At 32.9% G+C, this 19,620-nt stretch overlaps 1 protein-coding gene across 1 annotated transcript in view; it reads left to right on the top strand.

Moving 5' to 3' along the window:
* The window catches only part of ell (elongation factor RNA polymerase II), a 44,648-nt gene that overhangs the window by 11,227 nt on the left and 13,801 nt on the right, over positions 1 to 19,620 (top strand). The window contains exons 2-3 of the mRNA XM_058760719.1: positions 4,102 to 4,146; positions 14,403 to 14,524. Of these exons, the coding sequence (XP_058616702.1) occupies positions 4,102 to 4,146; positions 14,403 to 14,524 (167 nt within the window). The remainder of the gene's footprint in view (positions 1 to 4,101; positions 4,147 to 14,402; positions 14,525 to 19,620) is intronic.

Here is a 19,620-nt window from a genome sequence, read left to right as displayed (position 1 = left end):
AAATCGATACTTTTAAAACGGTACCGGTGCCTGAACCAATACTTAAAAATAATAAAAATTAAGAAAAATGACCAATTAATAATTGGATTGGCCATTAGCACTAAACACATGATGTCTTTTTCATTCATACTGGATGCCAGAGGGCACCCTCACACAAAAAAGTAGCAGCAGAACTCATGAAGCTCCAGGAAATCCCCAATATGGACAAATGCATTGCTATGGCTGTAACTGAGTAAACAAGATATAAACGTTTTGAATTATGAAACAAATACAATAAACACTCGACTACAACAATGTATGGTTTATCGGTGTTATTCAAGCCATCGCTGGTATTTCCATAATTAAGTATATTTATAATCCATTGCCAATCGATGTATTAGTAGCCTATGGATCATTTTCTTCCTCATTCTGTGACAAGAAGCTACATCAGATCACAAAAGGAAGCATTTAACTGGTGTTGTGGACTAAAAAGGTAATGCTCTCTTTTGTTGGAGAATTTTAGCTTTAGGCATTTTAATTTAAGAATGTTTAGCTTAGTTAGTTAATGGAGGGCTACCTGCTGCCGTCAGAGCAAGTGTGATTTCGGCATTCACGTGCTCCTCGGATGCTCTCATTTCCAGAGTTGTGCTTTTAAGGCGGAATGTGAAAGAAACACGCTCGCGTTACTACAAAGATTTGTTGGACTTGTATTATTAGAGCTTTGGTCTTGAGTTCACGTGCATTTTCTCAGTCGGGAAATTATTTTTCACATGAGGTTCCGGTGATGATGCTTCTTACGTTTGTTTTGGAGAAACAAAGGACAAATATTTCAATCGATCGCTCAGGCATGGCACTGAAATCTGCGTTCTGATTCGCTTCTAGTACATACCGGTTACATTGGTACCGGTGCCATATTGGTACCGGGTTTCGGTACCCAACCCTAACTAGCAGTGTGTGCTAACAAAGGAAATGGTGTAAATTTTGATTTCATGCAGACTTTAACAACCTCTTGAACAAATCCTAAACCTTAATTATGCATAGCAGAGGTCGACCGATTCATCGGCACCGATAGTTGATTGCCACAAATATCGGTTATCGGCAAAAATCCATGCCGATAGTTTTCCGGTTTGCAACCGTTGCTGGAGTGGTTGAGAAGGGTCCAGTACAAGAAATTATACAGGACTGGAATTATACAGTACAAGAGCGGCCTCTAGAGGCGGAAATCACTGACAGCATGTGTTGTTTATTTTGACACGTGACACTGCGCGCTGCACAGAGCGGGAAACTCCAGACACGCATTTAAATGCAGCCGACAGAAAAGCCTGCGGCGGAACAGAGCGCCATTCACATAGTTTTCTATTAAATTACATTATATTTGTCCCAAATTGTTGTGAATGTACATAATGACTTCACCGTAGGCTATAAATTATGTATTGTGCATTTTTCAGCAAAACGTTTCTTTCTGTGGCTCTAATAAAGTCTGTATGCTTCATGTAGAGAGCTGTAATGCAGATCGCGCTTTCTCTTTCCTCTTGTTGTTGTTTTTTTTTTTTTTTTTTTTTTAACACCAAACTTCAAACTCATTTATGCCACATTGTTCATTCTTGAAGCAAACTTATGTCCGTTTGGTTATTAAATAAATTGTTTTAGACCGCCACTTGATTTTAACGCAAAGCGTCTGGTGTGTGTGTGTCTGATGCCTCTGAGGTCTCCTAGACGCAGCGCTGCGCTTTAGTGTGACTTATTATTATTATTATTATTATTATTATTTATTTTTATTTTTTTCTTGATTAGATAATTATCAAGTGTTAAAAAATAAAGTGTGTGAGTACACCTACAATATCCATATGCATGTAATTTTAATGCTATGGCCTTGTGTAGGTATTTAAAGATGGCCATCTTTAAGCATGACTGTTGAAATTTAAATGGTAATACTTAACAATAAGAGTCCATTCCTAGCATTAATGAAAACTGTAGAAGTATGGTTCCTAGTTAGTGTTCATTTCAACATTCACTATTAGCTACAAATAGGCTACATTTTTAAATTTTCTTCTTTTAACATTAGCAAACTATGAAATAACTTTAATGATCAATATAGTAAATAATATTTGTATTCATTTACAAAGTATGGTTCAGTACTGTTGCTGCTTTTTTTTTTTTTATATATATAAATAAAGCACTAGCTCTCTTCCAGTATCCATTTTGAAAACTATCGGTTGATTAATCGGTATCGGCCAGTGTGGTCCAACCTAGCTATCGGTAAAATCCACTATCGGTCGACCTCTAATGCATAGTAGCGATGCTAGTCTTCGCAAACCCAACTAAACGTGAAAAACAGGTGGGATCTGATCGCCTGACATCTAAAAAATCTTTGTCGCTCTAAAACACCTCCAGTCCTCCCCGCTGGTACAATCTTCCGCTTTTCTTTACAGTTTCCTTTTTTTTTTTTTTTTTTCCTGCAGCATCATTATCTGAGAAAGGAAGCGCGACACGTTTTGTTTACACTCAGTGGTTTGCGACACACTTCCTTCCAAGAAACGAGTCCTCAGTGACTGTTGCGACTAACCAGACCAGATATTCTCAGGTTTTTATTATTTTTTTCTTTCTGAAGTTCAGCCAGGCGGTTTCCAGCTCATCTAACTCGCTAATTAGTGCCAAAGCACCTTGCTTGAGATTCAGCCGTCTGATTGGCTGATTGAATGGAGCAGAGCAATCAGCCTTTTCCGGCCTGACATTAATGTAATAAGTGGCTCGCTCTCGGATTGATCCGTCAGCCCGAGATGCACCTAGCTTGTTTACTGAAATTGCTTTGATGTGGATGAATACTTGTCTATAAAAGAAGCATTATTTAGTCTGAAGTGGGTCGTAGGTGGCGTGATTGCTTTAGACAATGATGGCTAGATTTGAACCTTTTATATTCAAGTAGTCTGCGCTACTCAAGGGCATATAGTTGACGTAGTTCACTCGTGTAAGTTATTACTCCAGAACGCTGCATATAAATGTCATAGACTAGACTTTACTGAGTGCCGTGGGTCTGATTTGATGACTTGTGGTGTTTTTGTTTAGTTTTTTTTCGTTTTCTTGGCACATTCTCCAGTCTTTTGAGTGCCTGCTGTAGCTGCTCTTGCCTGATCTAAAGCTCTTTATATTGGGAAACAGACCACATGGCTCAAGCGGGGAATTACTTGTAAAGCGTCCTCTTATTGCGCTTGTACGTCCTGTGTTTGACATCTGAAATACCAGACGTGGTTTCGGGGTTGTATTATGCCACACTTGGTAGAGGTTTCTGCTGCTTTTCTAGTGTTGATCAAACAGCCTTCATGTGTTTTTATTGGTGCTTGATCCCTTCTTGAAGTATCTGAGAGCGTCTTGTAAATTTAAACTGCTTTGACTAATGGAAATGCCAATGCTTGTTAACTTGAAATGCATAAAACATAAATCCGGTTATGATTCCTCGTTTCATCATTTTTCCTTCAAAATAGTGCTTGATGTCTATAATTTTTTTGTTTTTGTTTACTGTACTTCTAAAGTCAGAGTAATATATGTGCGAGCTTTTAAATATACATTTTATAAAAAAGTATTAAATGCAATTACAAAAATTTAATTTGATAGTGCAATTTTTACTCCTATTATATCAAATATTACATAAGAATTGAGTTGAGAGAAACAGTAATTTTAAATTAATGTAATAGATCCTGTCATTTTACATTATGTAAGTTTACATTAATGAATTAGTATACAGTATTTTAATAACATTATAAAAAAAGTAGTATTTTTACATTACTTATTAATTGATAAAGTGATTTTTAATTTAATTAAAAGTTCATTTAGCCTACATTTTACTAGTATGTAGTAATTTTGATTACATTATATGGAAAAAGTATTTTACATGAACGATTTGCGATAAACCATAATATTTTAATGACGTATTATAATTATTTTTGCGTTACTTATGAATTAATTGATGTATACCAGAATTTGAATTACATAAATTACGTTACTTATTCATATTCATGATAAAAATATAAATAAGACTGTATATGTACACAAGTAAATTTGGATGTGAATGCTGTTTAGTTTAGATTTTCATTTCTGATTAATGATTAATTTTTGTTGTTGCAGGGCCTGACTGCTAAACCACTAATAGGATTCACAGGAAACCAAGGGGTGAGTATGCAATTTTATTTTAAACGTGTTTTTTTTTTTTTTTTTTTTTTTTGTAGCTGTCAACCACTTGAAACATTGATTGTCATGTTCCATCATGGAGCCACTGACCCTTCGTGAACCTGGGACTCTCCCCGGTTCTTGTGAAGAATCCTGGTTGTGTAGCTAATGCGAAAGCACTGAGACTTATGATGACTTCCTGCTATACAGTCATCCATTGCAATAACCACAATATCCTCTGCTCATTGTTGCAAAATCAGCATAGAGTCACAGACTGCCATTAGTATGGATCTGCAGTGTGTTTTTATCTCCACTTTCTCTTTCTTGGACACATAAGAGAGGAAGTGTCTTAAGATCGTAGTCTGTAGCTGTGAACACATGCCCCACGCTGGCATTAGACATTTCCTCCTCTCTTGAGATCAGAACCCACATGCTTTTTTTGTACATCTAGTTTTGGTTTTTCATGCGCTCGAGCTCACCCCAGACCTGACAGTGAACAGCCCAATAAATGTTCATGTTGCTGTTATCTGCATCTCATGTTGAAGAATGTGGTTTGTCTGCCTCGGAGCCATTTAAACTTCTCCTGCGCACACATCTTTATGTAAACATGCAGAAACACGACTGCAATTGTTACAAGAATCCAAACAAAACAAAACCACCATGTTATCTGATTTAGAGAGGTGACATTTATGGTGTATCCAAAACTTTCAGCCAGTAAAATGACAAATCTGTCATTTACTCGCCTCATGTCTTTTAAAACGACGTTTCTTTCTTTAGTGGAACAGAGAAGTTAGGCAGAATTTACAGACTAGTGTTGTCACGGTACCAAAATTTCAGTATTCGGTACCGATACCAGTGAAAATCCACGGTTCTCTGTACCAATTTCGGTACCACATGCTAATTAAAAAACACACTATTTTTAATAATAGTCAAACAAAAATAAAATGTACAAAAATCAATGCCATTCTTTATACTTATTTAAATTGTGTTTCAAGTTTTTCCGCAAGCAATAAAAGTATGAAAAACGGTGAAGTTTCACCCAAATTTAATTTGTCTTTTAATGAAACTTAAACATTTTATTTTTTTTGGTAAATAAAGGGGATTTACTATTAAAATTTAAAATATGGAAGAAATATTGTGTGATTATTTCTTTAAAAATATATATATATATTTTTTTTCAACAGTAGTAATAGTATCACATACATTCTACTAAATAATAGTAATATATTTCTGGCACAATGTCTTTAAGATAAACTTTTATTTTGACGGGTTGCCGTGAATACCTTTAAATTTCTGTGTAGCTATATGATATGAAGCTGGTTTTACTCAAATGAAACGGTAAAATGCTCGTGAAGTGACTCTCAGAGCAGTTCTGTAGATGTGTTTATGTATTTATGTCCTGACATAGATGACATAGGTCAAGACAGCAGATGATGAAATCACCGCGAGCGTCATGCGCGCTTCAGTGTGTGTAGTAATAAACAAAAAAAACGTGCGTCTCTGCCATTCATTCATTCACACAGAGACTCGCAGAACATGGGGGATTCATATCTGAATCGACTAGTATCTGTAAATATTAAGCCGCAAAAGTCGATGTCGCGATTTGATTTAAGTGTAATGACCTAACGTTACTTTTGATTAATTCATCCAAACTTTGACAAATTCCGTGACATTCCATGCTAAACTATAAATTCTGTTTTTATAATTTGATTCCGAGATTCCATCCGCGTTTTCCGCATCGCGGAAATCATAGGGCCGTACGCATCAAGAACCGGGTTGACCGGGTACTCGGTACTACTGGTACCTGTTACCATGTTACCATGACGTTTTCATTTTTTTTTTTTTTTTTTTTTTTTTTACCGACTTGGTACCGAAGTACCGGGTCTTTTGACAACACTATTACAGACTGCTCCTTTACGAAATTCTAGCAAATACTAATGAAGCAGTTACTTTCATGTTTTGGCTGAAAATGATAAATGACTATTTTTTTGTAAACCATTTTATTTCTATACTATTTTGCCTAATTTAAATAAAACACTAAAAATAACAATTACAGAAAACACCATACATACAGAAAAATTACTGACTCCTAATATATTGGTAATGTATCGGTTATCAGCTTATTATTATTATTATTATTATTATTATACTACTACTACTACTACTACTACTACTAATGATGATAATTAATGTATTTAGTTTTGAAATTTTTTATTTAGCATATATGCATAATATATCGGTAATGCATCGTTTATCAGCTGATATTATAGTGATAATGTATTTAGTTTTGTAACTTAATTTATTTAGCATAATATACACATAATATTGGTAGTGTATCGGTTATCAGCCGATATTATACTACTACTACTACTACTACTACTACTACTACTACTACTACTACTACTACTACTAATAATAATTTGAAAATGTTTGTTTTTGTAAAATGTATTTTTGTAATTGAATTTTAGAAAATAATATAGGAATGTAATATTTGCCATATCAGTTATTGATTATATCAAACTCTATTGATATCGATATTGCCCATAACTTTGGTGCATCCCTACCAATTTGCCTAGTTGTTAAAAATAGGCACCGTTAAAAAAAAAAAATGCCGCAAAAGTAGTGGCACACGAGATCACAAAAACATGTTATTGAACAATAATAATAATAATAATTAGTAGTATTTAGTCTAATTAGTGGTTAATATATTTAGACAAAATAATACAGAATTTTAATGACCATATGAAAATAATTGACTCGTCAGCATTTATTATTTCTTAACTTTATAGATGCATTTCATTTAATATTTTATGAATTATGTATAATTAAGTCTTATTATAAACAATTTAAATAAATAATTAAAAAAATGGGGAAAATTATTTTGATTTATATTTAGTGATTTTTCATTTTAGACAATCATAATTTAAATAATTGCCATATATCCGTTATTGGCCATAACACTAACATAATTATCAGCTTATATAAAATAATATGCTGTGGTACTAAATGATCCCTGCATCATAATACCACGGTAGCGTCAGATGTCAGAGATGCTTGCTCTTCTGAGTTCTTCAGGGTAAGGCATGCAGTGGTTCAACCAAAACCGTCTTTGTCTAGAATTGAAGAGTTTGATCAGTATAGGATTGACACTTGCGGTGTATTTACTGACTCATCAGGAACTGCACGTTCACACTCCACTGTGTGAGATAAGACTGCCTATTTGCTTGCTGGATTAAAGCTGTATTTCTCCATAGCTGTGTCAGAGCTTTTGTGACATATTGTGAGCAGACAGATAGCAGGAGAAACCTTGAAATGCTTATTTGGCTGCAGCTAACCAGAAAGTCTGCAGAGATGCTCAACACTGCATGCGTTTGTCCTGCAGGACCATCAGCCTCGCATTGGTAACCAATTGGCTGGCTTGAAATTTGCACAGCTGCAACATTTGACCTTTGTCCAAAGGGCAGGTGCATCCATGAGCGTTACATAGACAGCCTGGTCTTTCTGAATGAGGAATGCAAAGCCCTTCTCCAGGGAGGTTCTCCACATGCAGCATTGTTTTTACTGTTAACCAGAGGAAGCTCCATTGAAGTCACTCTCACTGCTAGAGATGAGCTGGTTCGGAAACAGGGTCGTACAATTTTAGGCTTTTTTTTTTTTTTTCAAATTTTTCTAGTAATTTGTTCAGCAATTTGTGACGGTGAAAACTGACTGTATGGTCACTTTACAGTTCTTTATTTTATTTTTAAGAAACTTAATTTTAAAAATAGCTACAGCTTTGCATCACAGAAATAAATTGCATATTTTTAAAATATATAAAAATTTTAAAAATGTAATATTTCATATTCTTTTATTTATATTATTGGAAGTTTACTTTAGTTACTTTTTTAATTTGCTTAATTTCACAATATTACTGATTTTACTGCATTTATCAAATAAATACAGCCTTGGTGAGCATGAGACTTTTAAAAACGTTTTTTTTTTAAGTTTTAAAGCTTATGATCCCAGATTTTCAAACAGTAAGGTAAATTTAATCTTAAGATTATTTAAAAAAACTTTTGCTAAATTTAATAAGGTTAATTTCTAAAAATCTTTGTAATTTAATTAAATGTAAATAAAATTGTAATACATTTAGCAATATTACTGTTCTTGCTGCTTTTTGTATCAAATAAATGCAGCCTTGGTGAACATAAAACTTCAAAACAAACCTTTAAATGAATAATCACTTAAATGTAATCTTTAACAAATGAATATCAATTTTTCATACTGTACTAAATGCCTGAAGTCACTTGTAGCAATGATTAATTGTCATTTTATTCACTAATTGTCATTGTCACGACTAATTTTCGATAATTATTTGCAATTTAATATTTGTAATGAATAAAATATGCGTTAAATTATTTTAAATGTCAACATTAACCATTTATCAGTTAGTTGTTACATTTAAATCAAGATGCAATCTGATCAGCTTAATTGTACGGGTGAGAATAGCCTGGGAATTAAGTTAAGATTTTTGTCTCCTCTCAAATCACAGTTTGTTTCCCCGGTGGATTGAGGCAGTAGTTTTAGCCTCTGTAATCCACTCCACGCTAAAAGTTACTAGCACTGACTGTTAATCACACTGGATTTCGCACTTTGAAGTGCGTCATGTCTTTTGGCCTGTGACGCAAGCTTTTCCTTCGAGAGCGTTTCCTCGCTTCTGTGGGGTTTTTTCCTCTCTCAGTGCAGACATCTCAAAACCGAATGTCTCATGTTTTCTGAATGAAGAAATTATGAATTGCCATTTTAACGGCTAAAGCTGCAACATTTCAGCCAAGGCGTGTAATAAAACACAACAGAATAAAAGGCGTAACTGCTCATATAAATCATGATTGTGAGTGGCAGAGCTAATGGAGCCACCGTCTCCGCATGTGTGAAGAGTACTGCGTGAGCTGAGGGAGCCTCGGACATGGCCTGTTATTTATAGTCGGCCACCTGCAGGCCACACACGTGTGAGGAACCTTGGGTAAACAGAGCCGGAGCTCGGCGGACGTCAGCGGCGTTTGTGCGTATGTGAGAGAGACGGCACAGTGTGTCCCGCTGTTGTTCACTGGGCCTCTGCGGGGATCCTCCAGCGCTTCAGTCTGGGCCACTCGCTCCGTCTGCACCTCTGCCTCTGGTGCCAGCTCACCGGCAGCTGTGGTGGTTGAAATTATCAGCTGTATTTTTAAGTATTTGGTATATAAATTTAGTGTTTTTCAATAAAATTCCAAATGTATAAAGAAATTTAATCAAAATTGGTATGATTAATTGACAAAACTAATGAATTTGGTAATTGATCAATTGAATTTTTAACAATAGAAATAAATACTTAAAAAAAATTTCAACATAACGTTGTTGTTGGTTATTTGAATAATTAAGTCTTATTTGTTTTATATTGATGAGACTGATCATTTTAGAATAAGAATAATGCTGATAACAATAATATACTTTTACAATATATTTTAAATTCAGTGATGAATGATACTTTAACATAATAATAATAATAATAATAATAATAATAACTATATTTAAATCATGAAATGTTATGATTATTATTTTGTATTAACATAATTAACTAACATATGATGCAAGTAATCAATAAGTTCAATTGAGTTTAATGATAACCAGTTCTTGTAATCGTAATAATGCTAATAATAATTCGATATAATAGTTTTAATATTTTAATTATATAAAATGTAGTAGTAACTGAAATTATGTATAATGCAAGTTATCAATAAATTCAATTAAGTTTATTGATAGCTGACACTCTTATATAATAATAATAATAATAAAAAAATTATTATTGTAGTTCTTAAATGTTGTTAGTATATTATGCTTTAAATATTTTAATATAAAATGTTGTTGTTTTTCCTATTCTTATTATTAATAGTAGTAGTAGTACAAGTTAATTTAAATGTGTATAATGTAAATGATCAATAAATTAAATAATTTATTGATAACTGATGCTCTTATAATTACAACAACAGATTTAAATCTGTTGTTGTAATTATATCAAATTTTTTTGTTTGTGTATAATGTACATTAAGATGCATGACTTTTTTTAATTTTTATTAATTGACAGCTGTCAATTTTAAATTAAAAAAAGCCACAGTCATGCTTGCACAAGTAACAATTTCATTTAAAATATTTTTCAAGTCTTTTTCATATGTGAATTATGTAAATGTAAAACATAAAATTAATAGAGTAATTGTATATAATACTAATATAATTTTATGTAATTAATACACTTTAAAATTAGTTTATCATAGTCATCATAGGGGAAAAAACTATGTTAAAGGTATGTTTTAGCGGTGTAGGAGTTTGAGATGCGCTGCTGCTTGCATAATGTCTACAGTGCAGGAGCTCACACATCTGTGCGAGTTCACAGTTCTCGTGTTCCTGCTTGGGATGCAGTGAATATTTAATATTTTCATTTATTTAACAAGACTGACAGAGTTGCGAGTCTCAGGAAAGTGCTGTAAATGGTTGACCGTGCTTTCAGCTCTGCATGTGTGCGTGACAGCTGCTGCTGCCGCTTAGTTGATGGCTGTAATTTGGTTCACGACGCCGAGCCTGAGATGCGTTTATTTGCTGCCTTCTCAGGTGTGCTACTGAAACACCTGTGCGGCGGCTGTGGCGGCCAGACGTTGGTCTGTGTGCTTGCACATTAAGGAGATTACAGAAGGCCCCTGAGGGTCACAAACCGCAATTGTCTTAAGTGGTCAAGTGCAGCTGTTTAAAAGATGATCATTTGCAGTTTTGTCACTGTAGAAAAACTCATTTGACTGAAGTGAAACTCGTGGATGACCCATGCCATCTACCATGATCTCCAACCAATTGGAAAAGCTGTTCCTTCAGGAGATTTGTTTTACAGTGAATTTAGGTAGTCTAATATTAACTGGAATTACTTTTATTCATTTTAGTAACCATATTTTGAGTACGTGTATATGCATGTAGGGGTGTGCGACTATATATCATCTGCAATAATATCGTAATTGTTGTTTTAACGATGTGCAATTTGACATTGAGTACTTTGCGAAAACTAAACAAAACACCCCTAAAGATACTCTCATACAGAGTGCACATTCATTATGTGAAGTCTAGACTTTAGCGCGTGCGCATTTAGAGTGTGTTCTTTCACTGCATGATTGTCTATTAAAATGCATTAAGAATGATCCCAAAATTCAAGATATGAGGGCAGAAAATGTGTATATGTATGAGTGTATACATATAGATTTCATATAGTTACAATCACACGAAGAGTGCCGTTCCAAACAGCTACAGCACTGTTTTGTGTGTCTGAGCAACATGACGGTGTTTAGTTCCTGAATGAATCAACAGTTTAAATGATTCTGTTCAGACTCCCTTGTTAACAGTGACTTGCTGCCACCTACTGGCGATTTTAATTCCACATTCAAAGTATGTTCATTTTAAAATAATTCAAATATCAGTATTCAAAGTTTTGTTTTAAAATATCAAAACATTCTGCATTTGTAACTGCAGGTTAAAGCACTCCATGTCCTAAACCGTGTGTAAATGCATCTAAATGCAACTTCTGCAAAGATTAATTTTGTTGATACTGGTTTCATTTGTTTGGTAACAGGCTAAATGTCTTATTCTAACTGACTGATTAAATGTAACAATTTGACTCAAAAGATGCATGCTTTTATAAACAAATGGCTTTATTAAAGGTAAAATTGCCCATAAAAGGTTAAAACTCAATTTAAACTTATATGAAAAGATTAATTTCTATCACTGATGTTAACTCGCCATACAGAATATGAAGAATTAAAAAACTGTAGCTGTCCACGGTAGTCATATATCAGCACAATAACACACTCGGCAAAATATCGCCTAATTATCGTTATCGCAAAAAATTATCTTTTTTTTTTTTTTTTTTTTTTTTTCCCCAATATCGCACACCCTATATGCATGTATGTTGATGTTTTGATTTGTATTTAGATTTAATAATTTATATATTCATAGATTTTATTTTGACCTATATATTTTATTCATTCATATTTAGATTTTTAAATATTTTATTTTACATGTATGTTTTAGAAGTTAGATTTTATTAGTTTTTATTTAACAATTTTATTTATTAATTTATTTAAGATTTTTGTAATCTACATTTTGATTTAATTTATATTTGATTTTTATTTATATAGTCAAAGATCTATATATTAACATTTATTTTAAATTATGTATATTTAGTGTTTATTCATATTTAGATTTTTTCCTTTTTACATTTATATATTTTAGATTTTAATGTATATTTTTATGCATATTTTGAATTTTAAATTTAATTTATTTTAAATGTTTTAATTGTATATTTTAGTTTATTCATTTTGTTTTGTATTTGTATTCATTAATTTGTTCATTTAGATATTTATTTTGATCTATATATTTTATTCATATTTAGATTTTTTCCTTTTTACATTTATATATTTTAGATTTTAATGTATATTTTTATGCATATTTTGAATTTTAAATTTAATTTATTTTAAATTATGTATATTTAGTGTTTATTCATATTTAGATTAAAAATATTTTGTGTTTTTATTTATATCTTTATACTAAAAATAGAGGTAAATCTGTGTAAACCATTTTGTACCAAGCAGCTGCTTTTAACAGGCGATCCTCTCTTGTCTGTCTTGATGCTTATATTGGCTGTTCTTCTGCTCTGTGTCAACAGAAAATCTCAATACCGCAGTCAGAGAATCCAAATGAGCTGCGAACGCCACGTTCTACCTGTCCAATGTGGGAAGGACAATCCCCAGGGCAGCTTCGACTGCATTCAGCAGTATATTAAAATGCATTAAGAATGATCCCAAAATTCAAGATATGAGGGCAGAAAATGTGTATATGTATGAGTGTATACATATAGATTTCATATAGTTACAATCACACGAAGAGTGCCGTTCCAAACAGCTACAGCACTGTTTTGTGTGTCTGAGCAACATGACGGTGTTTAGTTCCTGAATGAATCAACAGTTTAAATGATTCTGTTCAGACTCCCTTGTTAACAGTGACTTGCTGCCACCTACTGGCGATTTTAATTCCACATTCAAAGTATGTTCATTTTAAAATAATTCAAATATCAGTATTCAAAGTTTTGTTTTAAAATATCAAAACATTCTGCATTTGTAACTGCAGGTTAAAGCACTCCATGTCCTAAACCGTGTGTAAATGCATCTAAATGCAACTTCTGCAAAGATTAATTTTGTTGATACTGGTTTCATTTGTTTGGTAACAGGCTAAATGTCTTATTCTAACTGACTGATTAAATGTAACAATTTGACTCAAAAGATGCATGCTTTTATAAACAAATGGCTTTATTAAAGGTAAAATTGCCCATAAAAGGTTAAAACTCAATTTAAACTTATATGAAAAGATTAATTTCTATCACTGATGTTAACTCGCCATACAGAATATGAAGAATTAAAAAAAACTGTAGCTGTCCACGGTAGTCATATATCAGCACAATAACACACTCGGCAAAATATCGTCTAATTATCGTTATCGCAAAAAAATTATCTTTTTTTTTTTTTTTTTTTTTTTTTTTTCCCCAATATCGCACACCCCTATATGCATGTATGTTGATGTTTTGATTTGTATTTAGATTTAATAATTTATATATTCATAGATTTTATTTTGACCTATATATTTTATTCATTCATATTTAGATTTTTAAATATTTTATTTTACATGTATGTTTTAGAAGTTAGATTTTATTAGTTTTTATTTAACAATTTTATTTATTAATTTATTTAAGATTTTTGTAATCTACATTTTGATTTAATTTATATTTGATTTTTATTTATATAGTCAAAGATCTATATATTAACATTTATTTTAAATTATGTATATTTAGTGTTTATTCATATTTAGATTTTTTCCTTTTTACATTTATATATTTTAGATTTTAATGTATATTTTTATGCATATTTTGAATTTTAAATATTTAATTTATTTTAAATGTTTTAATTGTATATTTTAGTTTATTCATTTTGTTTTGTATTTGTATTCATTAATTTGTTCATTTAGATATTTATTTTGATCTATATATTTTATTCATATTTAGATTAAAAATATTTTGTGTTTTTATTTATATCTTTATACTAAAAAATAGAGGTAAATCTGTGTAAACCATTTTGTACCAAGCAGCTGCTTTTAACAGGCGATCCTCTCTTGTCTGTCTTGATGCTTATATTGGCTGTTCTTCTGCTCTGTGTCAACAGAAAATCTCAATACCGCAGTCAGAGAATCCAAATGAGCTGCGAACGTTTACGTTCTACCTGTCCAATGTGGGGAAGGACAATCCCCAGGGCAGCTTCGACTGCATTCAGCAGTATATTACAAGGTAAGAAGGAAAATTTAAACCACTTGATTTATTTAGACAGATTCACGACCGTCTCAAGCTACTGTAACGACTTCTGTACAAGTGTGTTTGTATTTGCAAAGGAAATGTTGCCATGAAAACAGTTGATCTGATGTTTGAGTGTTAAAAACTCTTTGTGATCGTGTCCATGGCATCATTACGAGCGCCATCTGTTCCTTTCTCTGTTCCCGCTACTGGACGAACACCAGAACAGAGAGAATAAATTGAATTTGGCTAATTGTCCATCCAAATGAGGAAGAAACAAGAAATCCAAATGCAGACTTGCTGTTAATGTCTTCAAATGTTCGCAAGAAGCCCAAAGGGTCAGCAGAAGTTCAGGCCTAACGTTTCCTTGTGAACTCTGCGATTCCCTTACAGTATTTTATCTCAAGCCACAATCTTTATTCAACGTCACAGTGAGATGAAAGACAACGTTTTTAAATCTTATGATCTCGAAGCTAAAAAATTTTACGCAATAACTGCTGCCTTTCGGTTGAATTGGCCTTTTGTTGTAGATCTGTGTTTGTTTCTCTGGCTGCCTCATATAATTAGTCCAACTTTTCAGTCTTTTCAGTTTGGTGCGCCTCATAATTTGCTAATTTGTCATTTAGCTGACGCTTGCACCTAATCTGGGGTGCAAGTCTGACAGTCTGGGGTTAAGTGCTCGCATTGGAGATCGTTGTACGATGATGATAAAGATGGTGGATCACACTTTAGGGGTTTGATCTTACAGCTGCCAGCCTGTATATCTTTAACAACCAATTAATTACACAACTCCAATATATTGTGGGCAATATGACCAAAATCTTATCACGATACGAGTAATTTTATTTCAAAGTAACACTATATGACGAGATAGTGATTTTTGCTTTAAGGTCTTTGATATCAAAAATTGATACCATAGAAGTTTCATAATTCTAGTCACCAGTGTCAATATCACAAACTAATACTAGCCTAAAAAAACAAGCTCACTGAAGACAAGTAAATAGTCAGCGATTTTAAGAGAATAAGAAACTAATTACAAGCAATAGGACAAAAAACTACATTAGAACAAATAAGAAATGCTACATACATTGTACAAATCAAAATTGTAATCAAAACACTGTATATTCGTCACTGTATGAATTTAAGAAGTAGATATTTAAGTTACAAAAGTGATTTAGTCAAGAGCAGTGAGAGATTTTCTCTCTTTTGTTATTTGATTAACATGAATGACAGGAATATTAGGCTGCTGTCACTTTAAGAGCTGCCTGGATCCAATGTTACACGTTTTCTTTCTCAGCTGTTTGCTTCACTTAAGACCTAAATTATGGTGTTTACGAGGATTCTTGCTAAAGTGGGCATTTTGACACGTATACAAGTGTGCAATTAACTGTTCAAGCCTATAAAGCATCAAAAATAACTCTGTGTGCCTCTCAGACAGCGTGCGCGTATAGTGAAATGAGTTCTCTTTCGCTGCTGATTGCGTTTCAGCAGTTTCAAATCACTTGTTTTTAAACCACAATGCTAAAAACGCGTGCAAATGATAAGTTTTCATGACCACGTAGCACAGCAACGCCACGTCTAACCGTGATACTAACGATAGTCCAAAATCTCTACCAGTATATCGCCCATCATCTATTTTCTTGTTCTTCCTCTTTCTTAATGTTGAAAAAAGTTTTGCTGCGTAATAGTTTTGTGGAAACCATGATTTTTTTTTTTTTTTTTTAAGGATTATTTGATGTATAGACAGTCAAAAAGAACATTTATTTGAAATGGGTATATTTTGTAACATTATAAATGTGTTTGTCACTTTTGGTCAGTTTAATGCATCCTCACTGAATAAGTATTAATTTCCTAAAGATTTTGTTTGTTTTTAATTAGTATTACTAGCTTCAAACTTTTGAATGGTAATGTAAATTTATAAGATTTAAGTGGATAAATATAACTTCAGAAAACAAACACAATTTGTTTTATCTCTTCTGTTTCCATAATTTATTCATTTACAATATTTTTTTAATGCACATTTCATATCTTAAATTCGATTTTGAAGTTAAAAAAACACAACAGAAATTCTAGATCAACTCATTAGTTGACCTTACAAACCAACAGAGGCAGACAAAGTAGACAACTTCATTACTTGAGTGAAAGTTCAGATACTACTTCACTACAAGTGAAAGTTGTAAAGACAGATTTTTACTTAAAAGTACGCAAGTACATGCTTTTAAAAGTACCGTATTGACCCGAATATAAGACAATGTTTTTTTTTCTTGGAAATATATATGAAAAAACACGGTCGTCTTATATTCGGGGTCTAGACTTTGACATGTCAGTAATACACCCACAACAATAGCTGGCGCCAACAATACATATTTCATGGCACACTCGTTCTATGCAATGTAATGTGTGTTGTAAAGATCGCGAGTGAAAACAAAAGAAAAGCTTACAGGGGCATGAGTCGTGACTGTCATGTTAGCCTGATGGGAACAAACTTCCTCTGTAAGTGATTTTAAAACATAAGACAGTACCCAGATTTGAAGACTACAATAAGATTTCACTTCTACTGATAATAAAATTTTGGTAGGCTACTATGAGATGGATAGCCTAAATGTTATATAATTCAGATGGGCTACCTGTTATTTCAATGGTGTATCAAAAAGTGTATATTTTTCAATGTCATTGTTGGTACATTTTACCAGTATTTACCATACTTTCAAAACAAAAATTAAAATAGGAAAAATATGCAATTTGAAAATAATTTAAGAAAAAATGTGTTTTAAAGAGAGAGAAAATGGAATTTGGAATTAAGAGCTTTTATGTTACCAAACCTATAGAAATGGAACCACTGAATGAAGATAATATCTTTATTTTTTTTTATTTCACACTCCTACGGCTATATTTTAATACTTGTTTAAAAGTTACAATGAGTTCAAAGTTGTTTTTCAAAGAGTGATTGAAGGCTATGATATGATTCGTTTTAGGCAAACATTGAAAAGAAAACGCATCTTTAGTCTTTTCAGAAAACTGGATCATACTCTCTCAGTATGGCAACGGGTGTGCAGGTTGCACCAAAGAACCGTATATGTATTTGTGTGCAGTGTATTGACGATAAAATAATGTTCAGATTCCTTGACCAGTTTTTAGCAGCAATTTAGCAGTAGGCTTGACTAGTAAGGTTTTATGGTAAGCAGCCATTTTTGACAGATATATTAGCCTACCATTTTATATTGCCATAGTTTAACTACAGAAATTAAACTATAGTCACTATAATGAAACTGTTAAATTTGTAGTTACTGTAGTTTTACTACAAATAGCATAATTATGGTTACTATAGTGAGAGAATAGTACATTTGTGGATACTGTGATTTTACTGCAAATACCAGTGTTAAACTAGTTACTATAGTAAAAACATGGTTAATTTTTCCATAGGGCTTTAATGAGTTAACACATTGTATGCGAGTTAACAATAAAAAAAAAAAAACTATACATTTTCTTTGTCATGTAGATCAAGGTGTAGTAATTTATTTACCGTATGCCGATCATTTGTCTTCTATGATCTTTGATCGTAGCGCTCGGCCTACGTAAGGCATCGCATTCAGTTGTCTCTTTAAAATCAATGTGGTGAATACACTGATCACACCACACTGTAAATATGTGCCTTTCATCTTTTATTGGGCTATGTTATTTGCCTTTCTAGAGCGCTTTTAGCTGTGCTGTAGCACAGACGTTTACATTAGTTTAGCGGGGAAGGTCCCGAGGTTGGCCAAATACCAAAAATCAGCCAAATATCGATTCAAATCTAGGCGGAAAACTGCAGGCTTAAATACTGTAAGACTTGGTAACACAGGAAGGTCCTGGCAGATTGCAGGCCGGATTTTCGCAGAAAAAAGGATTCTGTGAATCTGAAAATGCACTCACTGGAAAAACTGCTACATATAACGACTTTCTACTTGGGGACCTTGATATAAATGTAGCGGAGTAAAAAGTACAATATTTGTCTTTCATATGTCTACAATATTTGTAGCAAGTTTCCAGATAAAATAATGCTCAAGTAAAGTACAGCTACTCAAAAAGTGAACTGGTGTACAATATTCAAGTAAATGTACTTTGTTACTGTCCACCTCTGCAAACCAGTTATATATTTGTGGAAATGTCAATATAGTTTTTATATATAGTGCATGTACATTTTTTATTTTTTTATAAAAGAAATCTATAATGAATTACTTCAAATGAAAAAAAAACAAAACAGGATCTGCACTCACTTAACCTTTTTTTTAAAAAATGTTTTCATTATACAAAAAACACATTTGATCCTGATGATCCATTTGTGCTTTTTGTGTAATAAAAGAAATCCAAAAACATCAAGTGCAAAAAAAAAAACTGGATTCGCTCTCACTAATAAACTTGAAGTAATTGATTTTTAATGATCTACGCACCCTAAATATTGGTTGTGTAGTATTTTCATGTTTTTGTTAGACTATAATGAATTACAAATTTTATTCTAGTCAACCTTACTAACATTCTCACAACAAACTTTGTCTGAATTTTTCTTTGGTGCCGCCACTACAAATTCACCAGCTTCAATGAAACATTTCAAGACAATTACTGTCAGAATTCAGATTGTCTGCAGAAAACAGGGTTATTATGCCTATTCTGTGATTCTTTATTTTTTATTTATTTTTTTCTCTCTCTCTTCAATAACATGTAGTTTAGCTCCAGGAAACATGACTGGTGGACATGATCCTAAACCAGCTAAACTATACAGGACTTCCTTCCAACTAGATCAGAAAACCTGCCAACTTGCCTATATTGCAGAGAAGTTGTTTTGCACAGGCATGGTGGGAAAACACTGTGCCTTGACTGTGATCAGATGTTTTGACTCCCAGTATTTCCAGGCTTAGAGCAAACAGCTCAGAGGCGGTTGGCAGGGTTTCAAGGTGGATGAGCTGGCTGTAAGAAACCTCGCTACAGGTGTTGAACTCTTAGAGGACGCCCATCCGACCACCTGGGCTGTAAATGAGCCGTGGCGACACATTTAAAAGTGGATAACGGGTGAGAAGGTGGTGTAGTTGGTGGCATTTGGAGTGTCTGACAGGCTT

Source organism: Onychostoma macrolepis, chromosome 22 (genome assembly GCF_012432095.1).
Source record: "Onychostoma macrolepis isolate SWU-2019 chromosome 22, ASM1243209v1, whole genome shotgun sequence".
Classification (NCBI taxonomy): domain Eukaryota; kingdom Metazoa; phylum Chordata; class Actinopteri; order Cypriniformes; family Cyprinidae; genus Onychostoma; species Onychostoma macrolepis.
This window is presented reverse-complemented; position numbering and strand designations above follow the sequence as displayed.